The sequence below is a fragment of the Lytechinus variegatus genome, chromosome 3 (assembly GCF_018143015.1).
Source record: "Lytechinus variegatus isolate NC3 chromosome 3, Lvar_3.0, whole genome shotgun sequence".
In the NCBI taxonomy this organism is placed as follows: domain Eukaryota; kingdom Metazoa; phylum Echinodermata; class Echinoidea; order Temnopleuroida; family Toxopneustidae; genus Lytechinus; species Lytechinus variegatus.
In genome coordinates, this window is record NC_054742.1 from 22,626,497 (window position 1) to 22,654,083 (window position 27,587).

Here is a 27,587-nt window from a genome sequence, read left to right on the forward strand (position 1 = left end):
AAAGTCATTAGTGGTTACTTTAAATCAAGTTGAATACAAATCTTTGAATTAAAGGAAATATCAGTCATGTAATAGTATGGAAGTGTGACAACAGGATAATATCATGATAATAGCAGCTAAGGATAAAATGTAGTAGTACTGTACTTCTCCATAGTGCAGTTTTGCTTTTGGATTTGGCAACCAAAAAAATCTGTCTTTACAATAAACTAACAATCTATGTTATTGCTGTCTGCTGATAAAATGCTGCTTTTCTAAGCAATACTCACTTCATTGCAACAATTTCTGAGTTGTCTGGAAGTAGAACTTGTTCACACAGCTGAAGCTGCCCCCTATTGGTTACTGTGACAACTGCTAACACATCTAAGGCTGCCTTTACCACCTCACTCCTGTAATAAAATCAAAGCAGAAAGGGTGAAAAAAAACCCACCAAAATAGCATAATCACACATTTGTATTTCCCTCGTTATAACTCATTTTCTATAATCAATCCCTTATACTTCAGATGCAAGGCCAGCTTGTCCATCTTTCATACTCTTTCAAAAGTGTTAAAAGAAACATTATAGAATAGGAAGATATGATACAGAAAAGAAAATACTTTGTGGTTTATGAAATTGACTAACCATGTACAGGGTATGAATCAAGTAGAAGTAATACATTTGTAATGGGCTGAAGGTGCTCATGCATTGCCTTGGCTAAACTATGCTAAAGATTCACTGACGTGGTGGAAATCTAACCCCAATGTCCCCCTCCCAAACTACACTTATATTACAAGTGATTACATCAGCAGGAATGAGCTGTGTCTTCCAATGAAAAAAACAACAACAATAAAACATGTGATAAAATTCTAACAATGCACTTGCTTCAGAGTCATTTGCTCATCATATGAGGATATGAAGTCAGGCAAATTCACCACTTAAATGAAACATTAATCAAAGCACATAGAATTTGCACATAATGTTAAGAGTTTGGTCTCAGATTGACATCAGGAATATGACAGGGTATAGACTGTAGCAAATGTATAATCCTCCCGTTTTAATAGAATAGGAATAATCAAAACATACCTTGCACTATAATTCTTCCATACGGTTGCTAGGGCTATAATTTGGAGAAGGGGTTGGATCCCTTGGAGCTTGATAAGTGTTCCTACTGGAGACCAATGGAGCCTTAGTGGAGCCTGTTCTAACATTGTCTCCATGTTCTCTTGAGTAGTCTCAGGGGTCACTGGGATGTTCTGGATAAACAGTTCATACTTAAATTTCATCATTTGAGGTGCATCAAAATATCAATACTGGTTAACATCACATAAATTGATTTTAAGGAAATTTAAAGCTGTTTGAGAAATGTTATTCATCCATATATTAAATTGGTATGAAAGCAAAATGATTTGCCACATATTTGTTCATTCCTTTGTTATTTTGTAGATTCATCTATGCATTCCCCCTCAACTCCTTTTTTCATTCATCAATCATTACATGCATTCATGTTCTTAATAATTCAGGTTATAATTTTTTTATTAATATAAAATTCATCCTGCAGAATTTCAATAGATTCAATATATTCAATGCACAATAAGCTGGGTAGGAATTAAAATCAATAATATTAACAATTTGAGAGCTTGGGCTGAAGAATTTAGCTCCTCAGGAGTATGGGTATAAAATCAGGAAGAGTTATCCAATCTCTTAGCTATTGATTTGTTAAATGTTTAACTTTTCTCTGCTTTCCATTCATCTCACCTTATATTGAGGTATAGGTTCAGGAGTCTGTCCCTGGTTTCTAGCATATGATCTCTTGATACTGTCCACTTTGATGGCTAGATGAGTCTCAAAGTATCTCTTGAGTGCTAGGGTAGTGTGTTTGATGGTTTGACGACTAGAAAACACATCATCATCATTCTGATCAGCATTTTGAGCTTCAGGGTCCAAGATGCTAAGAGTACTCATCTAAAAAAGACACACAAAAAGATAAATTTTTATTTTATGCATGTTTTTGTTTCTATTGCTAGTTTAAACTCCTCTTATCCTAATGTAATTTAAATAAAAATTATTATAATCTACTCAGATGAGTTAAAGTGGCAGAAAAGTGAGAAGTCACATGGAAAGCTGGCTTCGCTTGGTTCAAGTTCAATAAAGGAATAAACTATGCTGACATAATTTATTGCCTTAAGCATGTATTGTCTTGTGCTATGATAAGTCAATAAAACAGCTGATCAAATAGAAAACCAATTACAACTAGACTCCAAGACAAAGCCTAAAGGGGTGTTATGCAATTGGCACTGATGTGTCTGCTATTGTCTGGGAGAAGAATCGGATGATAGACTTACCAACCAGGAGGGTGTTCATAAAGCTGTTCGTAAGATAAGAATGTCTTTACACATGACTGATAACCCTTTTTTGTGCTAACGATACATCCCTATGTCATTCAATTAGGACATCAGAACATGTTCTAGTCGTTCGCAAAGTTGTGCATAACTTTACGAGCAGCTTTATGAAACATCCACCAGTATGCCCACCATAAGTACACTACTTTTTCACTTTGAACATATAACTTAATACAGAATGTTTGGTTTGGTTTCCCAATCATGAGACCACATATGACTTTTATAGGTCTATTCATGCTTTCCAGTTCTAATTACCATACTCTCATGGACTTGCATGAAAAACATATTGTTATATTTAAGTAAATAAGTAAATCCTGGATGATTTATTCTCCCCACAATTCAGAAATTATATGTCCTTTTTAACAGATAACCTTACATGGATTTATTCCTTGGAATGCTTTAATACTAAGTGCCATATTGGAAACAATATTAAATCTAAGCAACAAAGAATGTCACATCTGGCAGACATACAAAAAATACACAAGTGCTATTAAATTGGCAGTCTTGTTGTGGTATAAGCTCCTCACAAGGATCCTGAAAGATCTCTAGCTCAGGAATTGTAATGAAAGAAAACTTACTGAATTCAATAGTTTACGAAGGCCATCTTTCCTGTCAAATAGATCCAGGACAGCCCCAAATCCTAGACTTGTCATCAGGAACATTGTAGCATGACACCTTCCTGATTCATGAGAACACTCTAAAAGCCATAACATGTAACTACAGTAAAATTGGAGAGAAATAAACAATGAATTAAAGATCATTTACTGCTTAAATGACTCATTTCCAAAATTAACATAAATTAAATAAAGAAGTACTAATATTTTTCTTATACACTACCTACTCCAGTAACCTATCAAAGTATCAAGGTATTTTGGGTGGTTTCTAAATTCTTGTAAAAATAAATGATCTGGGTGCAAGTAACAATATTCTTGTAAAGATGGAACAACTAAAGATTCTGAATTAGAGGCATCATATCACACTCCAACAATATTTTTTTAACTGTGGCTTGCTTTTGATAAACAATAGAAGATTCCAATTTCTTGTCTCAATAGGAGTTTGGAGCTTGTATAAATCTAGCAATAGAAAATCCTATGCAGATGTCTTATTGCCACTCTACCAAATTGTCATTCCTACACAAATATTGTTATGAAGCAGTTTCTGCTGTTTATGTATCTATTTATTTATTTATTCATTCAGTTGTTTATTTATTCATCATTTCATCCATCCATCTAATTCTTTCTTACAATACCCTTAACTATTCATTTATCTAGTTCAAATAGGGGATTTACCGACATTGACACTTGAAAAGAAAGCCTTACTTCATCATCTGTAATAATACAGGGGCTGGTAGGAGACAGATACGTTCCATGGTATCCTCATTATATGCCAGGTAGTAGAGACAAAGAGACACCCCTGTGGCTGCTATCGATGGACGAGGTATCTCTAGAAGCTTCTGAAGGCCATTCAACTCTAAAAACTCCATGGCAAACTTCTTGTGACACAGCAAGGATGATAGGTACTACAGAAAGATAGATGGAAAATAATGCGATGAAACTCAAAGCCCATAATAAGTTTGCTGTCATGTAAACAATTATTTACATCTATAGATCTCCCTTGCAATGGACCTATCTACTACATATAATTCATTTACAAACAAAAAATAAACAGGGATGATATTTTTCGACCAGAAACATCAGTGAATTTGAATAATAAATAATAGTCAGGCCTTCTCAGAAGTTTTTGTATCCTCTATTGTCTTTGTCACCTGTGTGTCCCCATTTTTGTATATTTTTTCCCCTTTTTGTCCTTGTGCACTTCTGCTATTTTTCAGAGCTAAGTTCTTTTTCTTCTAATATTCTTGTCAGCAATCTCTTGTATGTAACTTACTTGTCAAGGATCTATTCACAACAATCTGTTTCACTATAGGTCCCAGCCCTTTGAAAGCTTAAGATTTTTCTTTTCGTATTTCTAATCATTGTAATCAATTTACTTTTTAGAATGAGTACCCCATAATAATTGCATTCAAATTCATGATTAAATCCAAATCAACAGGCCTACAATTAGACAAAATTTGATTTTTGACAATGCTTTTAAGAGTATTATCTTCCTTACCAAATAGACACATACATATATGACTGCAAGAAAAAAAATCTTTATCATCTGGTCCAAGAACTATTAAAGCCTGTGTATAGCTTTGGTAAAGGGTCAATGATGTGATTGATAATCGATTATCATCTAATACGACAGTCTTACTGAAGCGTAGAGACCGTTAGATATTTTTCCAACTGCACTTCTCTGAGAAAATTTCAAATATTCAAATCTTGGATATATAGCGCCCTCTCTCGGCGATACTTGTTTTAAATTAAAAAATGGGCATTCAAGCACTTATCTTATAAATTTAGTGATTAGATATCCAAAAGTTACAGACAAAGAACATATCTTGAAAGTTTCAGCCCATTCCATGATTTGGAATAGGATTTAATTGAAAGACAAAAACACACAGCTATTTTAATTTGATCGGGTGACCCGATCAAGTTAAATTTTCATGTAAAATCGCAAAATTTATCCTGTAAAACACATTTTCATTTCATATCCTCCACATCATAACTGTTATAGGGCATATCCATTCATATAAGCTAGCAATGAATTGGAATAGTGATAGGTGCATTTTGGTGGATTTACCAAAACTATACACAAGCTTTAAATTCAAGATATAATACTATAAAACTGAAACAACTTTCTTTACTTCTTATAGATCTGGTAGCACCAATAACCTAATATAAAAAAAGAATCTTTCATGCACAAAACATTACAATAAATTACCTTGAGAGCATCGAAAGTGAGTCTGACATCATTAGTTTTATTGAGGTCAATGTAGTGAAAAACTAACTCCATAGATCCATTCTCAAACATAGTACCAAGAAGCTAAAAGGAGAGAATAATCACAATAAATAAGATTCAACTCAAAATAGTATGAGAATTGAAGGATAATACTGCATAAATAATGTTGAAATTTCATGAATTGGTGCTTAAATTGACACAAACTCACTGAGGGATAACAGAATACTGTTGACAGTGTATATGTGATGTCACTTTTATCCTAAATGAATAGGGGCTATTTTTTCCAACTACTGATATTTTTTTTCATTTAGCATAATAGCCATTTAATAAAGTGGCTATTTTATATTCCCACATTTTTATACATATACATCTATGGCATCCAACCTTTGTTAAACTCATTTACAACAAATACAACTCTCAATAAGGACAGAATTACAGTAATCAAGGTGACATAAGTATAATACTCACTTCCTGATATTCCCCAAGTGGCGTCAAATACTGCAGAATAAACCTCTGTTGCATGACGGGATTGAGAGGATACATACAGTGGGAACCAATGATATACTGTGACATTTCCGCCCAGCTACTGTTGCTAAGCTCAACTTCATTATCACTGAGCTTACGGGCAGAACGTTCTGGATCAAAGCCTCTGACTTTTGTCCTTCGACCCTTGACCTTTGACACAGAGCTCTTCTTCTTAACTGACACATTTGACTTTTTCATCCTTTTAGAAGCAATTGTCCTTTCCTTAGAAATACCAGGAGTGGATTCTTCTATTTTTGATGTTGTATCACCTTCCCTTTTTAGCTGCATGTTTTCAGAACCCTTTTCTACTGGCTCCGCTGTCAGATCTATCAATCTCTCCTCTGCAGCATTGCCCATAAGGGATTCATTTTTCATCAGGTTAGTCTCTTCCTTTGTTGTATCTATTCCATTCTCTTCTCTGGATGACACTTTGTCACACGAAACCTCCTTGGAGCTTGATTCACTCATCTGTGGTTTACCATTCTGTTTGCTCTGATTAGGGGCTTTCTCATCAGTGTTGGTCTCTTCATTAGTCTTATCGAAGCAGCTAAAAGGACGCTCTAGGGCTTCAGAAATAGGCGATGTTGAGGAACTACTTGCTTCACTTGCTGCATTCTTGAAAGTATGTAATCGCTGAAGCATGATGGGAACCTACAGCAAATTCAATATAGATAAACAGAAGAAGACCTTTTAAAAAATTTCTTCATACTTTTTTCACAAAAAAGTCAAACTATGAATTACAATGGGATGCTCAAATCAATGAGTATACAACTTGTCTCAACTTCATTTTTTTTCATTAAAGAAATAAATTGGAGATCATTATGATAGTGGCTCAATGGCTGGAAACTAAAGAAAAAAGTTAGTGAGAGCCCAAAGATTTTACAGAACAGAAGTGAAAGAGCAATCATTTGAAAGGAATTATTACCAGTCTGGCATTGACATCTTTGAGATTGCCTGCAATGTCTTGAACTTCTACAGCAGCAGCTAGTAAACCAGTAGCATATGATTTCAAGGGCTCTTCGGCATCAGTTGCCCACTCAACAAATCGATCAACACATCCATCCTGGTGAGAATTACAAAGATATTACAGATTGTAAAGGTGAATCCATTGTTTAATTTCAAAAACATTTATCTCATAAACTCATTGTACAATCATAGAAATCAAGACTTTGTATCATTCAATTATATACAAATAAATTGTGAATTATGAGAATGGCAATGACGTTTTTGACTACATGGTACAATTGTTCTAGATACTGAACATGTTGTATTATGGTGTTTTTTGAAAAAAAAATTGCTATTTCTTAATTTTTCAATTATCCTAGAAGTCAAATTATGAGAGATATTTTCCATGCAATAAATACATGTATCAATTTTCATGATTTAAAAACCTAAATTATGGGGGGGGGGGTTCAGCGATACAAAGATTTTGCATTACTTATTAGCTGAATTCTATTCATCATCTTTGAATACATGATTGAACATTTACATCTTTTCATCATTTTATGTGTGATTCATTACTGATAATTTTGCTAAAACTGAAAATCCATCTCATTGAAAACCAGATTGACATAATTAAAACTGTTTGTTTCTGCTTCTAATGAAATCAAATTTGTATGGACCATTTCTATAGATAAAGAAACATATTGCTGCATAATAAATAAAATGTAATAAGTATCATGCTTACTGTTTCCTCAAAGATAATAGATGTTTCCAGACCAGGAACTACATCTAAGAGAAGACGACATGCCAGAGTGTTGATCTCTCTATCTCGAGATGACACAATGTAATCACCTCCCAGCTACAGAAAGGAGGAAAAAGGGTAACAGGATGGTGTAATATGGTAAATATAGGAAAACAATGATACTTTTTTTTCCAAATCCTGCACTATTCACTTCCAATATATAGTTGATTGAAATATAATTACCAATCATTTTCAATAACTGCCAGTATGAGTTATTATTCAACTATTATCCCTATTTTGTTGTAGGAACAGAGTCCACCTGCCCAAAATAAAATACAAAGAAATGAAGTAGAACAAATTGAATTCACCATTCAGATAACTATTATTCAATCAATTTTTTTTTTAATAATAACTACTGAAGAATCCAGAAAAAAAAAATTCTTATGCTCTTTTGAAATCTTTAAAACTTACTTTTGCCATGAAGTTGTCATTCTTGAAGAGTGAGGTAAAAAGGTCGCCCAAGGAACAGCTGGGGTCAACTCGACCTGGATGACGATCATCGAACGGATCAGCATCCAGCTTCAAGAAATTTTCTATTTCCTTCTCCATGATTTCAGCCATCCTGTTATCATTGTTAGATATTTAAAGAAATAATCAAATGTTCAAATCGCATAAATATAATTTCATTTTTCCAGCAGTCCAGCTGTATATCTGGTACCATTATTAAGACTCCTCATATTCAAGAAATAAATCACATTAGAAACCCATATCCTAAAAGTGGATCAATTGTCAGATATATATATTGGTATGGGAATATTAGGTCTGCAGTGTTTTTTACACCACAAACATTGTGCTTTATTATTTATTTAAAAATTCTATTGTTGTCAGTGGCATACTGACTACAGGCACAAGCTGCATCTGAATTACCGCCAGACATTGTCATTCCATTTGAACTTGATCTAAAATGGACATTCTGTTTTGTCACAGAATATGCACACAGCAAAAACTTGTCTTCCTTTTGGCACATGTAAATTCAATGAATTCTAACATAAGAATAAAGAACCAAAATGGATTTGCTGTTCCAATATATTGGTAAACAGAAAATCATGGTTCTATAGGGTGGAAAAACAGTAATTTCACCTTTAAGCAATACACATACAATAAGAAAAGAAGTATTTTGCCGGGACCTGCAGTATTTCATTAAAGAAAACATGCAAAATAGTGGCAATTTGCATCTTTGTGTTTCACTGGTACAATGATAGAAAATACAACAATTTTATTGAGATTGTTCAGTCTTATAGTATGATTAAAAATGCTGCCAAAAAAACCTAACTTTACAGAGTTTTGATATAAAAGAAATTTTGAAACTTACTTTCTCAGTGCTGGAACTGGTGATGTTCCAGAGCCTTGATCTTGATCCCATCGTGCTAGAACATCATTAAATTTGACCAGGGATGAAGTCTCCTCTTCTGCCATTTGAGAATTTTCACTCTTAGACACTATTTGGTATGGTAAGAATAAAACAATAGATAAAGACATTGAGAAAATAAAACTTAACTTAGTTTTGATTGAAGTTTTGAGATTGGAGCTATTGTCTTAATATTAGAATACCTGTAAGCTATTACAATTGGGAATATATCTAGGTAAATTTAAGTATGAGTAGTCACAATTGTGAATGACGCAATTGTGAACAAGCTGGAAGAAGTTCTGGTGAAATTTTCTGCTGAACAGACATGCATTTAAAACAAATTAGAAGGGAAGGAGAGATGGTGATAATGAAACTGAAACAATTTATAGAAATATCAAGCCTGAATGAGACAGATCTTGATTGTGATTTCGCTTGGACCATGAGATTGCAAAATGTACAGCACTGCTCAACTCATTAAATCGTGTTAGGTGTTCTTAATAGGGGTACGTGTCTGTATACACTACATGCCAAGTTTTTTTTAGACTAGACAAGGCCTAGGTCTAGTTAGATACACTCAAGTCTAGGATCCATTACCATTGTGAGCTGTGCAAATGTATATGTACACGTAATGTTGTCCTCTAATTAATGTTTTTCTTTTTTCTTTCTTTACTTTGTATCAATTCATTATTTTCATATTTTTTACTTTCCAACATTATATCTGGATTGAACGAGAAGTTGTATTTTGCTTTGAATTGTATGGAGTTTTCCATTTCATAATAAACTATTGCAGAAATGGTATTCCTGTGTCTGTAGTGACCATTTCAAGCCAACCAAACACCATTATGCATGCGATGAGCATTTTGTGAAAAAGGATCATTTGTCAGGAAGATCCTTGATAATCCATTAAAGAAATTTAAAGGAAAATAAAACCTTTGGAACAAGATAAGTTGTGTGAAAACAGAAAAATCACAAAAAAAGATCAACAAAAGTTTGGTTTTTTTTAATCTGACAAATAATGAAGTTTTGAGCATTTGAATATTATGATCACTCATGCTATAGAGATCCTATATTGGCAAAGCGACAAAGATGTGTGATGTCACTTGTGAACAACTCTCCTAGTACTTTTGTATATATTTCACCAGTCAAGGAGGGTGTTTCAACAAAGTTGTCAGCAATGACTAATAAATGGTCAGACTCAGTGCTGACTATTTCAGTGAATTCCTTGGTTTTGATTGGCTAAGAAGCACCAGCCTCTGACTGTTACTATGGTAACTGTTGGAGAAAGACAACTTGTCAGTACTGACAACTTTCATGAAATGGACCCCAGATTGGACCTTTGTGTACGGAAGTTCCCTTTTCCAAAGCTAACATAGAGTGCACGACTCCTAATCCAGCACCATTCCCCTCATCTACATCCTCAACAGGTGAGGCATTGAGAGTAACGATGTGCCGATGTCACAACACTCGTGCTGGTCAAAATTTGTATCTGCCACTGTACCCACAACGCAGTAGAATCCATACTTATCGGATCTATACGGGTACACAAAATATTTTGACAAACACATTTAACATGAATATATCCTCACCTTTCACATTAGCATTATTTTACGTTTGAATGAAAACTATAGAAATGGGCACTCTATTTTCAAACGTGTAGCTACCGCAACAAGCTTGAGAGTTGGGCCAAATTCGTCAGAAAAGTGGGGGAAATTAAAAAAAGAACTGGTAACAATTTGGATTTCATTTATTTATTCATATTTGATTTGATTTGATTTATTGTTTTCTGCTGCATCCATAACATTCGTATAATACACTTTTCATAACATAATAAACATATGTTAGCATTTTTGGCATGAATCATAAATAAAGAGTACTAAGATATAATTCCAGACAAAAATTATAAATATATGATATTCACAATTTGCAGCAGAAGGATTGTCATCATAATCAGATTGCTTGAAAAATGACATATAAATTAAGTATAAGAGAAATTGATCATGAAATTCATGCTAAGGCTGGGCTTAGGCATATATATGGGTGTCAGTCTTAGGCCTAAGCATGTATATCATAAGATATATCATATATCATAAGAATCTTTTTCATATATTGAAGGGTGCCATTGCAGGGTTTTTTTGCAATAAATCAAACATGTGCGATCTTAGCGGCGATATTTCAGGCAAAAATCACTTCCCCCTCAAAAGATTTTGGGGGGTCATCGATCTTTTGGAGTCCATAACTATCAAGGGTCATAAGAATCTTCGGAAATCAAATTCAAAATCATGGATTTTAACCCCTGGATCACTCATACTAGTGCGAGGTTAGTATTACATTGTAGTATACTAACCTCGCACACAGAACCGCATTTGGCAGTGGATTTTAACTGGTGGGTCGCGCATCCTGCGACGCCACTTCAGGCATCTACAACGCATGATTTCTATGGCTTGAGTTTTTCTGTGTGCAGCGGCATGTAATGAACCCTTGAGCACTCTAGGCTACATGCCTATAGTTTTATATGTTGAGAAAGTGAGTCCAAACGGGTGAGAGTTTAACGTTTAATGCCAGCCTAGTCCTCTAAATTATGGCCCAAATTTAGGTCTAGCTGGTTCTTTAAAATGTACAATCGGTACTCACTGGTTCTTTTGTTTATGTTTTCCCTACTTTTATGATGAATTTGCACCAACTTGCATATCCCTGATATGCGTCTTGTAGCTTGATGAAGAATAAAAACAAGATGGAGACGTAAACATCCTGGCAAGTTTTCCAGGTATTTTCATGATGTTTTTCTCATTTTTATAATGGATTCATGTTTGAAAATGAAATCAATGTCATATAAATGTCAGAAATGAAGCTTTAGAGTAAATTAAAAAAACATCAGACGGTTCCAAATATCGGACGAAAATGGCTTCAACTACCTCCCCATAACTACAGGGACCCGCACTGGCAGTGGACTTGCATGCAGAAGATACATGAACATACCTGCTATTGAGCTGCACACACACTGACACAGTACATATAGATCCAAGTTGCTGCTCAAAAAAATATTTCAGGGGTAGAATCCAGAGATTCTTATGACCCTCTATAATTATGGACTTCAAAAGATCAATGACCCAAAAAAATTCTCATAGGGGCGAAGTGGCTTCCACCAGAAATATCGCAGCTGAGATCGCACATGTTGGATCTATCGCAAAAAATCTGCAATGGCTGCCACAGGGGTTAAAGGTAAATGCTAGTTTTGGTAATATCAAAATGAGTTCGTACAGAATCCAATGAAATGACCACCAAAGTGTCTGTTTGTATAAATAAAACGCATGTGCCAAGGATTCTTGAAGAAATTGTGTAATTGGTGAGAAATCAGCAAATAAGCAGAGGATTCGGGTAGAGCGTCGGGCCCTAAGCAATAATTATACATTGTCCCATGTGCGCTTATCTGTGTTGGGATCTTCGGTGTGAACATTTTTCAGCGTAGATTTCAAGATTCACAAAGTTCAGTTAATGTAACTGTACCAGATCTAGATCCTCGATGATATGATGCACCACGCCGTACACCGGGGTACCGTAGAACCCCGGGGTACAGCGTTGTGCAGCGCCATCTCGTGTTGTAATAGTGTACAGTTACATTGTTGTCATGGTGATCACGGTCGTACAATCGGTGCGACAATCATGACAATGATGGGGACAATTATCACAACGCCTATTTCCTTTCTTTGATACAATCTTATGCCAATAATAGTAAACAAATAGAATAAAGTTATCATTTGCATGCATTAATTGTTACATAAGATCACTAAAAAGAAAAAAAAATCTGTACAAAACATTAAAATATACTTGTACACATTTTTGGTAACCCAGGGTACAGCGCAAAAAATAAAATAAATAATTCAACAAAATGGCGGATTATTATTTGGTACCCCAGGGTACCAAATACTGCATCATATACAGCGTTCTCGCCAGTGTATAATACGCATGGTGCAAACACCATGCGTGCGGAAATGGAGACCAAGTGGAACCATGCGTAAAATTTCAGCGACATGCGTGGAAAAATTAAATGGAAATATTCAGAAAAAAATAATACACTCCATGAACTCATCTTAGCGATATCAACTTCATTTATCGGGTTGCGCCGAAGTCCCACCAACTTAAGACCACTTACAGGCCTACTACGGCTAGGAAAGTGGCAAGGCGCCCAGCTAGCTCGCGGCTGCTATTGCGGGCATATGACGGCACGGTACGGTCGTTCCGTTGCCTATATAAAGGAGTTTGAGAACTGTGCGTGACCGCTATGGTGCATGGATGTTAGGCCTGGGACGATTGTCATTTTTATCATTCAATTATTTCCTGAAAAAAATAATCAAATGATTCGATTGTTCGTCGGGAATCAGGTCTTTTAAGTCACAATAGTTGACCTACTTTATGGTGAAATCTCCATCAAAGTCACATGTTTAGAATAAATGAAAGTAGGACCTTTTTCCCCTTCTCCATGATATTTATATCAAAAGAAACTACATGAAATGAGATTAAACTTTCAGTTTATTGTTCCAATGAAAATCCTTCCTAAATCCATGCTGGTACTCTGGTATTATGCATGCATCCCTCCAAGTGCCACACCCCTGCATATGAATGAATCAGCCCAGATCAGCCAAGTCCAAAGTCCAAAGCCCAAAGATGTAAACAACTCATTCATGAACTATTCTTTGAGACTGACCCCAGGTGGAGCATTTCTTGAACAATTTCATCCCTTGCCCACACCATGTCCCCGCCCCCACTTGTGGCACTGCCCACGATTCGACACATGTATTTCAAAAAAATATTTTGCAAAATATTTAATTTGAAATACCTTTTAAAATTACGATTCTTTATCATTTGAACCTACATGTATAACTGAGTCTATTTTTGGAGACTAGTCGAGAAAGTACAGGTGAAGACGGGCGCATGTTGGAATGTAGTTGTGTGAGGGGGATAGAAAAAAGGTTGCATTATTGTTTTGAAACATGAAAGGAATTCTCCGGCTCCCACCCTTATCTTTCTCTCTCCCTCACACACACACAGATGGGGGAGGGGTCAATTTATTTCTGAAGTCATGACCTCTCCTGATAAGGGAACCACTGCCTTCTTCTTTGTTTCCCCAAAAGTTTCATTGGCTATCCGAAGGTCCAATCAGCTCAAGTGAGCTTGGTTGTGTGTTTTCTTCTTGTTTTGTGCACGCAGACAATGAACTCATTTTGTGTATCGAGGGCAAGGTTGGGTGGGATTAAAAAAAAATTGGAGTGCTTTCATGTTGGTGTGTAACTGTGAATGTAATACAATCATTGATTATTTTTGAAAAATTATCTCGGTAACATAATTTTTAAACCTGTATGAAGTGCCATCATTGTTTTCTTGTCATTTTGTTATTATTACTTGGGTATTCGAGTTCTCCCAATGTCATAATCGGGATCTGCCGAACATTCGATTTGTGTAAATTTTGCTAATCGATTGGTGATTGGCGGCATGCCAATCGAACCATTCGATCAATCGATGTTTACTCCCAGGCCTAGCATTTATGTACATTTGTGTGGGCTTAAAAATACGCCACAATAGGGCTTCCTTGGCGTCTCTATTTGATAAAAAGGCCGTCACTTCCGCGCTCCGCACCCACCAGGTGCATATGAATCCTTCACACACGAGATGATTTGAAACCATGGGTGACCTCGGCTGTCACGCAAATTCACTTCCCCGTTTTGTCCGATCATAAACATATGGCCATTGAGTCCCCTGTACAGATCGCGCTAGAACTTCGGTCTCTGTATTTGGTGAGTGAAGCCAACAGAGTTCAGCTGAACAACCAACATAACATTAACAGAAACCGAAGCTTTTGGTCTTGGGACGGGTTAACCCAGGGAACTCCCACCCGCTACGCGGGCGGGAGCCCAGGAGCCTACCGTGTAATTGACCATACTCACGGGACAAGGGTAGATTATGGTCAAAATATCTAGCAAGATAAATATTCACGATTATGAAAACAGAAATTATGCACTTAACACGATTATATGGATGATGGTCTAACGAGTGGCAGTTTTTCTGACAAGTGACATCTGGGCACAGACTGGAACCTCAAAAAACGAAAAGTTTTCTCCTTCTACCCCCGTCTCGATCGGCCATTTTTCTTATGAATTGTAACAAAATGGCCGATCGAAACGGGGGTAGGAGAGAACTTTTCGTTTTTTGAGGTTCCACGACACTCTGTGCCACTCCTAGTACCAATGAGGTCCAAACATTAACATGTATGGACCTCATAGGCGACATTACCCAAAATTATGGGTTAGACAATTCAGTTCTGATTTCAAACCCAAGACTTTGGTAAATGTACGCCTTAATACAAATTGGAGTTATGCGATATGACTTTCATTTGGTGGGAAGCCTTTAAATACTTCCAAAAATGAGTTGAAATTAAAATGAATTACAATAAACTTACATTTCAGGCCCTTTTTGTTGATTTTCGGTGAGCGTTCCACACAGCTGCGACGAGTGATCAACTCCGAAGTGATACGCGAACTGGTCAGCTGATCGGTCAGGTGATCGGTAGATTATCTTTTTGTCAGACGTTCATAATTTATGTAAAGCGTATCAATCTTCAGTATCTTGATTCCAAAGTATCAGTATTGCAGATAAATGTCATTATTGATTGGAATCAGTGGCGGATCGGGGGGGGGGGGTGGGGGTGGGGGTGAGCATTTCTGCCCGATCCCCCTATTGAGATTTGTAGTAAATATTTTGGAATTGAATACGTTGTTCATACTAGTTATGCGACCCCTCCCTTATGATGATCACAGCATTATTTGTAATGGGGATATTTTGTTCATATTCTTGTCTCTTCTTTCTCTTTTTAGCCTTTTTTTGCTTGTTAAAACCTTTTTTCCTTTTTTTTTTTGGGGGGGGGCTCGCCAAATTTTACGTGGGTCAAAATTACCTTCATTTTTTTAGTGACAATCTTTTTTTCATTTGTCCAGTTCTACGCGAGACAAAATTACCTTCGATCATTATTATAGTTAAAAACTTTTTTTTATTTTTTATTTATTTTTTTTTTGGGGGGGGGGAGGTTGCCAAATATCACGCGAACGTTTTTCAGCTTTTACTGTTTTATTCGACTTATAATCAAATATTAAATGGGGCTTACCACAGTTTTTTTTAAAGTCAATTCATAAGAATATTCCTCCTCGGGATTTGAGCTTTCTTTCATGAAATATCAATTTTTTTCATGATTACCAAAAATACTTAAAATTTTTTATCGGTGTATGCCTATAAAGCTTTAGCTCATGCGTTGCGCCTGCCATATTTTAATGCTGATCAACTTTATGCTTTTAATGAATTCCTAAAAACAATAAATTCTCAGATCATCAATTTTGTCGCAATCGAATAATTCGATTGCGTCTCTCTATCAGTTTTGAATATTCATACAAAATATCAGCTCGTGCTTTTTGCTCATAATATTTTGATTAGTAAATTCTTCTCTTATATAATCGAGTCGGATAGATAGATAGATAACTAGAGAGAGTTGGGGGGGTCCCTCAGCTACTTGTCCTCGCTTATTTGTTATTAGGCCTATTTGTTATTATGCTCATGTTGTGAGAGCTTTGTGTTTTCACATTTTTTTCTTTTTCAACCTTTTTATTGTCTTGGAGCTTCCCTCTATTTCTTTACACTATATAATGTAGTCCTTTTTACCTCATTGTTTCAATCATTGGCGGCGGAAGCCCCAAATTTTAGGAGGGGACAACCTAAAAAATTTTGACAAGCAAAAAAAAAAAAGGCTCTCAACCCAAACATTTTAGGGGGGGACGTAGGAAAATAAATTGACAAGCAAAAAAAAAAAAGGTCAACAACAAATTTAGGGGGGAACGTCCCCGCTTCCGCCGCCTATGGTTTCAATTCTTTTTTTGTTCTCATTTCAATGAAAACATCATTATTAAACTGACGTAGAAGACTTTATTACGAAATTTTGACATTGTTTTGTTTCATTTGTTTGGCTTTCTTTTTGTCTTCTCATCTTCTTTTTCTTCTTACTTTTTCCCTTTCCTTATTTTCTCTTCAGTATTTCATTTTATGAGGTATCCGCCAATTTATACAACACCAAGCATACAGAGGCGGATAATCAGTGAGGGAGCATGACGGTGTGCCGCTCTAAAAAAAAAGGAGGAATATTGGAAGAAAAAAAAGAAGGGATGGGGAAAAAATAAAGAAAAAAAAAAGATGATGATGGCAATGATGATGATGAAAATTATCTTGGTGATGATGATGGTTGTGGTGACGGTTGTGGTGATGATGATGGTGATGCTAATGATAGTGGTGATGATGATGATGACGAGATGTAATTTTGTTATTTTGTCTTTGAAAAAATTAAGTACCGTAAGTAACGGTGTATTAACTAGTGCTGCAAGTCAGGCGGCATGTTCGGGTTCGGTTCGGTTCGGCAGGGTTCGGCAATTTTTTTCCGAACTTTGGTTCGGTTCGGGGTTCGGCAATAAATGCCAAATTATATTTAACATATAAAAAAATAAAGATCGCCGACCCACAAACGAAGTGATCCAAGTATGATCTATCATATATTTATAATAAATTTTGTTTCTAAAAAGAATAGTTATGAAAATTGTTGAACTTTCTTTTGTTTTAATCTTTAAACAAAAAATAAGTCATTTCTACTTTCTTTTTTAAAATGAAAATTAAAAAAAGAAAAAATATTGATAATGAGAGAATCAGGACAGAAACAGAATTACAAAGATCAGAATATTTTTTTCATGATTATTTCAAGTAGCTATGATCATGATCGATTACGATTAGGCCTGGGAGTAAACATCGATTGATCGAATGGTTCGATTGGCATGCTGCCAATCACCAATCGAAAAAAAAAATTAGAAAAATTTACACTAATCGAATGTTCGGTAGATCCTGATTATGACATTGGGATAACTCGAATACCCAAGTAATAATAACAAAAACAAGAAAACAACGATGACAACGGTTTTTGAATACTTCATACAGGTTTAAAAATTATAATGTTACCGAGGTAATTTTTCAAAAATGATCAATGATTGTATCACATTCACAGTTACACACCAACATGAAAGCGCTCCGAAAATTTTAATCCCACCCGATCCTCCCGTCGATACACAAAATAAGTCATTGTCTGCGTGCACAAAACAATAAGTAAACACACAACCAGCTCACTTGAGCTGATTGGACCTTCGGATAGCCAATGAAACTTTGGGAAACAAAGAAGAAGGTAGTGGTTCCCTTATCAGGAAAGGTCATGACTTCAGAAATGAATTGACCCCTCCCCCATCTGTGTGTGTGTGTGTGTGAGAGAGAGGGACAGGAGAGAGAGAGAGAAAGATAGGGTGGGAGCCGGACAATCCCTTTCATGTTTCAAAACAATGCAACCTTTTTATATCCCCCTCACACAATGAAAACGACATTCCAACATGCGCCCGTCTTCCCCAGTACTTTCTCGACTAGTCTCCAAAAATAGACCCAGTTATACATGTAGGTTCAAATGATGAAAAAATCGTAATTTTAAAGGTATTTCAAATGAAATATTTTGCAAAATATTTTTTTTAAATACATGTGTAGCATCGTGGACAGTGCCACAAGTGGGGGCGGAGAAATGGTGTGGGCAAGGGATGAAATTTTTCAAGTGAAATGCTCCACCTGGGGTCAATCTCAAAGAATACTTCATGAATGAGTTGTTTACGTCTTTGGGCTGATCTCTGTCAGACCGCAGGTCCCTATGCTAATGAGCAAAAAGGCCAGATTCATCCAAATCATCTCGTGGCTGAATCCTCCTCCTTGCAAAATCTCGTGATTCGTGAGATTTTCTTTCTCTAAGAATTTACCTGTTTTAACCTCAAGTTAAATGAAATATTATTGCACCATCAAATAGAGTAAAAGTTACTCTTTCATATTGGTCATTTATTTTGTGTACAATATTTTGTTAAATAAGTAAATTTCTGGCCTGAAAGTGTGCCTCAAAACTGAATTTTCTTCCTCTGTTTTCTTTTGCAAATTATGCAAAACTTTTTATTTTGAGCCTCAATGATATCTATATCACCATAAAGCTGAACTTCTGTACTTTCTCACAATGCCACTCTTGATATGCGGCACCTTTTAATCGGGTCAAGATCACACTTTTCCCACCAAGGTACAAGACGAGATTTCTGAAATTTTGTACTTGCATGAAATCCAGAGTTCTGATTGGCTGGATAAGGTTCACAGAACAACAGGCGCGGGGTATTTGAGGAGATAACCACATGGGAAGTGTGACCTTCCCACGAACCCAGGCACTGGAGCCGTTGGAATTTGCCACTGGGTGGTCTCTTTGACTAATCAGAGTGCAGTATTCTTGTTTTCAAACTGCTTTATGTACTTGGCAAATGAAAAGTGTGATCTTGACCCGATTAAACCAATTCTTATTTTGAAACCTATATCATTTCAAAGCATACATATTCAGCTTTATCATGATATAAAAATCATTTGGGCTCAAACATAAATAAAGTGTGAAAATAGCAGCTTTTTTCAGGTGAAAATATTTATTTTGTAGCATATTTTAGATCAAAATTTTAACCTATATTACCAAATCTTTGAATAAATCCAAGCACATGACCTGAAAGAACCATTCTTTTTCTTTACAATGGTACCAAATTCATGAAATTCGATGCACAATTAGAGCAGCAATGACCGAATGAAAAGAGGTGTTTTGGTCCGCATCAAGCTCATTAAATATGCAAACACTCAAGTCATGAATATCACTTGGATGAAAGAAGCCACTTTCTTGGGACCTGCAGTCTGACTGATCTGGGCTGATTCATTCATATGAAGGGGTGTGGCACTTGGATGCATGATGCCAGAGTAACAGCATTGATTTAGGAAAGATTATCATTGGAACAATATACTGAAAGATTAATCTCATTTCATGTAGTTTCTTTTGATATAAAAATCATGGAAACGAGGGAAAAGGGCCTACTTTCATTTATGCTAAACATGTCTTTGATGGAGATTTCTTCATGGGGGGGGGGTCACCATAAATTAGGTCACCTATTGTGACTTAAAAGACGTGATTCCCCAACGAACAATCGAATCATTCGATTATTTTTTCAGGAAATAATCGAATGGTGAAAATGACAATCGTCCCAGGCCTAATTACGATGTCATTGCCAACGCAGCTTCTCAAATTGGAAAGTGTTGATCGGGAATGTCGAAACAGTAGACTAACAACCTCCACTCAACTGTTATTATACCGGTAAAATTCACATTCCAAAGAATATGAGTGTTTTAGAAAGTCCCTATTTTCAAAAGTGGTGAAATCTGGTCAATGAATTACTTTAAGATAAAATATCAGTCCATTCTTTGTCCAGAAAGATCGACGCTACGTGACTTCAAACATATTTCCAACACGAAAATGAGTACATGGGACTACACTGTATTTTAGTGTTGTGAAATCACCCGGCGTTGATCGTCAGAACTAAGACGGAACTGATAATTTATCATTTCATTTTCAGTAATTGACCAGATTAAACCACTTTTAAGAAAATATTGACAATGGAAAAACATTTCAAGTTCGGAATACGAATTTTACCTGTATAATAGCAACCGAGAGCAGGTTGTTTGGACTTCCTGTTTCAACTTTCCTTACCAACCATTTCCGGAACATCGATCAGGGAACATGCGTTGATTTGGTTTGAATTTTTATATTTTCTGTTTTTCACCCTCATTTCTTCATCTCTTATTTATTTATCTTTTATATTAATATGGAAATTTCAGAAGATGGAATATATATACTTTACCATTACTTTGTCAGTCACAAGGAATTAATTTGTCTTGTCTTTTTCTTTTTTTTTTAAATACAAAACAATTAAATGTACGTCTGATTACAGCAATACGTAATTCAACTACACTTTTTAACTGAGTTAAGCTTAAAATGTCCCCACATTTTATAAGGAAAAAATATATTCATGTTTTTAAAAAAAAATTGAAAATGATAAAAATTTAATCAAACACGAGACCGAAACTGTCATACTTTGTCATTTACGAGGAATGAATTTATGTCTGGTTCTTTTTCTTTATTAAATACAAAATGATTAGGTCCGATTACGATCACGATCGATTATGGCAATACGTAATTACACCACACTTTTATACCGAGTTAAGCTTCAAAATGTCCCCTCATTTTATCAAGAAAAAATATATTTATGTTAATAAAATGTTCTTAAGTTGATAACAGTTCAATCAAAGACGTGATGGGAGCTATCAAAGTGGATTTTAAAAATATATTGAGTGGAGTTCTCTTTGTGCACAATCACTAACCAATATTTTTTTGTTCAATTTTATACTTAAATCTAGTATGTAGTCATCACACTTACGCATTGCATGTTAACATTTTTTTTACCGAACTTCCGAACCAGGCCTTTGTGTTCGGTTCGGTTCGGTCCGGTTCGGAAGTGCCAAGTTCGGCGAACTTCCGTTCGGTTCGGCGGTTCGGCTGCAGCACTAGTATTAACTGCACCTTTTTCTCGGCGGGGTAGAAGCAAAAGTCTGGGGTGCGGTTTATACACGGTGACGGGTCTGAGCCAGCCCGCCGTAACCCCTCACGTACATGTACGATGTCTGCCAGTTCACAACACATCGAGTGGCCGGGCGTAGCCGCCCAGGCAATGTCGTTTAGAGGGGTATGAGCCGCGGGTAATGGGAAGCGATTGTTGCAATATTCATTAAATGTTGTCCATAACAAACGCACCCACCTTCATGACACTAATTTTGACTTTATTCTCGATTCAAAGTAGTGAAGTTCCCTGGCTAATTTAAAAGAGACGCCAAGCATACTCGGTAATATTTTGTCACCGCTGAGCGAGAGTTGAGTGAGCTTAGAGATTGCGTTGTAATATGTGGTTGTAGTGCGACTTAAGCTGGCGCTATTCAAAGTCCCGTTTCGCGCCAGCTTGTTTTTTTTTTTCCTTCCTGTTTGCTTTTCATAAGATACCATGTAAACCACGCACGAGAGAGACGGCACGAAGCCGTAAAAAACAACTGTAAAAAATGCAAATTTCTTTGTTTCTTGAACCTTCCTATAATCCCGTATCCAAAATTCATGCTAAGACATCAAATTTCTGAAAGTGATTGTGAGATTGTGATGGAAGAAATGTGAATGTTTCTTCCTCCTATGCTGGGAAAGACACAGATCATAATTTGATAAGATGTATTGGCATGACTTGTACTGTATCGTAGTTTGCAATGTAATGGCAGTGCTGTGTGTGTACACTTACTGTGAGGTGACCGAGTGTGTAAGTTGCCAATATTGTCGGGACCGTTCTTTCTTTCTAACATTTGTAGATGAATTGATCAAGAACAGCATATTTCTGCATACCGGTAATCTCTTTGGATACTTTGGAAATCTGAAAAACTTAGATTTTGTTTCTTCGTACCTCAAATATGCATGTAAATGTGAGATTTTTTTTTTTTTTTTTTTAGTCCAAAGTTGGGGGTGCGGTTAATACACGGGTGCGGTTAATACACCGTTACTTACGATAGTGCAAAGTTGAATTCATTTAAAGTTTATTATGAAAATAGCAGAAAAAAAATTGGTATGCGTTCGAGGAAAATCCATCCCCCACCAATCTTTTTCAAAGGTAAGATTTTTTTTTTGCCCGGGGGGGGGGCCACTTCCATTCACGAGTGGATACCATGCATGACCATGGGGTCTCGAAAAGCACCCTAAACACGTAATTTCCATATTCTGAAAATGCACCCCTTAACAAGTATTGGCGTGTGAAACCCTACCCTTAACAAGTATTGGAAACAAAACGATACTCTTGGCAAATATTCCCTGAAATGAACCCCTAAACAAGTACAGGAATGTTTTATTGTTACGGGTCCTTCGGTCGTCGGCTTTACCTTATTTGGTTTAGTACGACCCCACCTTCTACACCTCGCGCAAATCGGACTCTAAACACGAAGTGTTGGAGCAAAAAGGACATCCTTTATAAAACATTTTGATTTTGTTTTATCATCCCCGCAAATTAGACCCTAAACACGACGGTTTTCCTAGCGAATTAATAGATACCCTTTTTTCGTTATTTTTGTGTTTTTGACACCCTTATCACGTTACATAGGTAACGTGCCCTATCGTGAAAAGGACATCCTTTTTACGTGTTTTTTTGGTCGCGCATGGTATCCACTCGTCAATGTAAGTGGCCCCCCCCCCCCGGGTTTTTTTGTGACGGCGTAGGCCTTTGCAAGCAGCTATTATTATGGTAAAAAAGTAAATGAAATGTCAAGAAATACATGATAATGATTTTTATGGTACATTTAGTATATCAATTCATACTTGTTATCAAAAAGAAAAAAGTGGGTCGTTACGGACCATTAAAAATGGGAAATTTGGGCATTTTATATTTAGGATAGAGCAACTGCTCGTTATAGACGTCACAATAAATCAAGCATTCTAAATTCTATCAACTCCATTTTTTGTCAAATAACACCTTCATCGATATTTTGAAATGATTTTTCTCATATTTTCATCATCTTTTTATCAGGGTGAAATTCCCCTTTAATTTACAAAACAGATTCGCAAACAATATCAAGAGTAGTGGGAGGCAAGGGTGGAAATCTAAGGTAGGGGACCAGGGGCTGGAAAACAGGCAAAAAAAAAACAAAAAAAAACTAACAAAAAAAAAAAAGGAAGGTTTATCACCCCCAAAAGAAGGTAGTCTCTTCCAAAATACATGTTTTACTTCGATTTAAATGATGTAGGCCTATTTCTTTCCATCATATATAAAAGAACAAAAATAGTAGGGGGACATTTGATAATGTGCCCCTACTATTTTGGGTTAGGGGGAAGTGTCCCCCTGGGATTTGCGCCCATGTGGGTGGGGGGTGTTGCACCTTTCGGAATCATTATGGAACAGCGTGAATAGTCGCTGTGATTTCGATCTCATACCTGTAAAAAAAATAGAACAGAAGAACGCCTTGACCACAGGCCAAAATGCCTAACAATTTTTCCGCGGCATTAGCGACTCTCGTAAGGGGCGCTCCATTTATAAATAAAGTTGCATGTGTAGCTGTCTATGGCGACAGAATTTATAGCAGAATTGAAGCCAGAAGCGTGGGAATTTTCAAGAAAATTCAAGAAAAGAACCGGTGAGTACCGATTTAACAGTACTAATCTAATTAGTTACATGTATTGAATTATAAGAATATTCAATTTTTCGTGAAACAAAGCTTAGTTCTAAGCTAGGGCGGCCCAAATGCGCGTGAGTGGAGTCCCAGTTTCTTAACACGGGTAAGTATTGCGTTGTCGCCTAGAGTGCTCTGTGCCCAGATGTCACTTGTCAGAAAAACTGCCACTCGTTCGACCTTCATCCATATAATCGTGGTAAGTGCATAATTTCTGTTTTCATAATTTATCTTGCCAGATATTTTGACCATAATCTACCCTTGTCCCGTGAGTATGGGTCAATACATGAGCTCCTGGGCGCCGGACCGCTCCGCGGGCCGGCGCTCCCTGGGTTGGGGACGGGTTAGCAGTAGCACACACAAAGCATAAGTAACACAACACGGATACAAATAGCTGGGATCACACTATACAATCCGCATCACTCCTAAGCTGCAAGTCCCATGAAATAACCTGAAAAACTCGCAAAAAATACAACAATACATATCAATAATTGTTAAACTATATTTCTCATAGAATGAAAACCTATCGAAAATGAAAGAAATCATACAATACCGAATCTAGAATATAATGTTTTTTCGGTAAACTTTCAGCCAGATCGACCGCAGTCCAACAAACGCGCACGTGTAAAATAAGAAATTGCGTAATTGTTGTATTGTTGTAATGGTTGAAATATAGAAATCGAAGCTTTATACTATACTAGTACTGTGTTTAGTGGGGTTTACTGTGGAAATTTATCTGTCAGCTATATAACCAAAACCAATAAACGCACGGCACAAACCCTGGGCCCCAAAAACAATTGGGAATGGGTTTACTGGGATGGTGAGTCAAGCAAGTTTCTCAATCTTGAATCTAACTTGTTGAAAAAAAAATTTTATTGAGCAAGTGGGTAAAATGTTGAGATGTTTATTAAAATCAAATTTCAACTTTGTGATAGATTTTGACCGTATAAACTATTCAGAATATCATATTTCACCTTCAATATTTCCTTTTTGAGCTTCCCCTTTTATTTTGCTGTCATGATTTTTTTTGGGGGGGAGTGGGGCCGGGGCTTGGCCGCCCGACCCCACCACTCTGTATGCCACTGGTGAGGGTGCGAAGCTCTATGCAAGAGTGTAAAACGATAAGGGTGGCAACAAGGGGCAAGTGGCAAGTTTCTCAAAAGTTTCGTAATTGCAATCTTAATTAAATAATATTTAAGATAGATTTTAACATGATATACCAATAATAACATTACATCTTCCACTTTTCCGGTCATTCCTTTTTTTTTTTTTTTTCGTTCTTGGACGATCGATCGTAGAATCTTTTGGGGCCACAGTTAAGCTCCTAAAAGACCACATCACAGTGCTATGTGGGTGGGGCTTGCCGGGCGGATGCGGAGCCCCAAAAACCTTACAAAATTCAGCCATTTTAATCCTGAAAGATGGTCCCTTTCAATCAGATCAGGGATTTGTTTTGCAACCACATTACTTCATCGTAGTGGCATTCATAAACCAAACCTTTTGAGGGGTTAGGCCTATATACAATGGGTATAATGTGGAAAAATATCCTGATCGAGCCGGGGATCGAGCGAAGCGAGCTAGGATATATTTATTGCCTTATGAAATAACAAAAAGTCATTATGTAATTGAAAGCCGGGCGTGTCAATCCCTCGGCTAGGGACATCTATAATTCTCGAGCGATACCTCCGGAACCGTCTCTCAAATTTCAGTATTTTTTTTTCCTGATTAATTGCGACCGATATTGCATGAAATTCATCAAACTATTCTAGACTTCACATGCACAGATGCACGTACCTGCGGGAGAGCCGCAGAGGAGGCAGACTGCCCGGTCGTGTTCTTAATTTCTTTCTTTTTTCGATTCAGATTTCATGTCAGCATTTTCACTCAATCCATTCTATCCAATATCCCGCTTCTTTTGCCCCACGCTATAAATTCCCGTTCCATTTTGCCATCTATTAAAGGACAAGTCCACCCCAACAAAAACTTGATTTGAATAAAAAAAAGAAAAATTCAACAAGCATAACAGTGAAAATTTCATCAAAATCGGACGTAAAATAAGAAAGTTAGGCATACAACATTTTAAAGTTTTGCTTCATTTCACAAAACAGTTATATGCACATCTCGGTCGGTATGCAAATGAGGAACTGATGACATCACTCACTCTCTATTTCTTTTGTATTATTATATGAAATAAGAAATATTTTTATTTTCTCGTCACTCTCATGTGAAATGAGGTTTCATTCCTCCCTGAACACGTGGAATTCCATTATTTTAACATTTTGTGCTTCAGGCAAGGAGGTCCTAATCGTCAAATTCGTAAAAATTGAAATATTGTATAATTTCAAAAATAAAAAACAAAAGAAATAGTGAGTGAGTGACATCATCAACTCTCTCATTTGGATGTAACTGGCTCGTTCATATAACTATTTTGTTAAAAATAAGCGAAACTTTGTCATATCTTTCTTATTTTACATCCGATTTTGATGAAATTTTCAGCATTGTGCTTGTCCGATTTTTCTCTATTGATTCAAATCAACATTTTTCTGAAGTGGACTTGACCTTTAAAGGGGTGGTCCGGGCTGAAAATATTTATACTAGAGTAAAATTCACAAAGCAAGATGGTGAAAATTTCATCAAAATCGGATAACAAATAACAAAGTTATTGAATTTTAAAGTTTATCAATATTTTGTGAAAACAGTTATATGCACATCGTCATGCATATTCATTAGGTGTGCTGATGATGTCACATCCCCAGTTTTAGTATGCTATTTTATGATATCATAGATGTTTAATTTTTTCATGCATGTGGAAATGATGTGTCTCCATATTATGATGAAATAAGTTGCGGCACTAAATCTAAACACTTTAATTAGTTGTCAATCCATTTGTTCTATACTATATAGTTCTTGGTAGAAAATGTTTGAATAAACCTAATTTCATATAATAGAATACAAAAGAACAAGTGGGGACAGGGGCGTCGATCCATTTTTCAGATTGGGGATGGGGGCAACTTGAACCAGGGCAAAATCATGAATCAACGTTCTTAACCCAAGACAAGACAAGAGAAAGTAGTGGCATATGATTTGCATTATTTTGGTGAAACTGTACTAGGCATGTCTTAATGGATATTCAATGAGCAAACTTATGATGTCATATTCCCACATGTAGGCCTTCATTCAAACACCAAAAAATTGGAATGATTAACCGAGTTTCACAATAAAAAAATCGTTATTTGAATGATTCCAGTAAAAAATAAGGCTAATGACGAATAAAAATTTCCGTAAGTGTGAAAACAAACTAGAACAAGATTTGACTAGAATCAGACTTAAACAGAACCACGATCGTAAACGTGTTTAAATTACGTCATTTGGTACATGCTTCCGGTGAGATGAAAATCCGATTGCTGGTCGCACGTTACCTCCACGGAATTACCTCTCATCTCCCTTGTTTTGCATACAGTATTACTCTTCCAATTTGTCATCACGATGAAAGTTCAGGGATTTACACCAAAACCTGGATCATGAGTTATAATGAGGGGACATCGTCAGATGCCT

General features: G+C 36.3%; 1 protein-coding gene across 1 annotated transcript in view; it reads right to left on the minus strand.

Annotated features, from left to right (window-relative positions):
• Positions 1-24,666, minus strand: part of LOC121410524 (DDB1- and CUL4-associated factor 1-like) — a 46,764-nt gene extending 22,098 nt beyond the window's left edge. Inside the window, exons 1-12 of the mRNA XM_041602673.1 lie at positions 24,586-24,666; positions 8,799-8,925; positions 7,898-8,048; positions 7,430-7,543; positions 6,668-6,805; positions 5,686-6,393; positions 5,200-5,301; positions 3,696-3,895; positions 2,955-3,093; positions 1,733-1,939; positions 1,061-1,230; positions 267-386 (exon numbers count right to left, since the gene is read on the minus strand). Of these exons, the coding sequence (XP_041458607.1) occupies positions 267-386; positions 1,061-1,230; positions 1,733-1,939; positions 2,955-3,093; positions 3,696-3,895; positions 5,200-5,301; positions 5,686-6,393; positions 6,668-6,805; positions 7,430-7,543; positions 7,898-8,048; positions 8,799-8,902 (2,153 nt within the window). The 5' untranslated portion in view covers positions 8,903-8,925; positions 24,586-24,666. The remainder of the gene's footprint in view (positions 1-266; positions 387-1,060; positions 1,231-1,732; positions 1,940-2,954; positions 3,094-3,695; positions 3,896-5,199; positions 5,302-5,685; positions 6,394-6,667; positions 6,806-7,429; positions 7,544-7,897; positions 8,049-8,798; positions 8,926-24,585) is intronic.
• Positions 24,667-27,587: the final 2,921 nt, after the last annotated feature.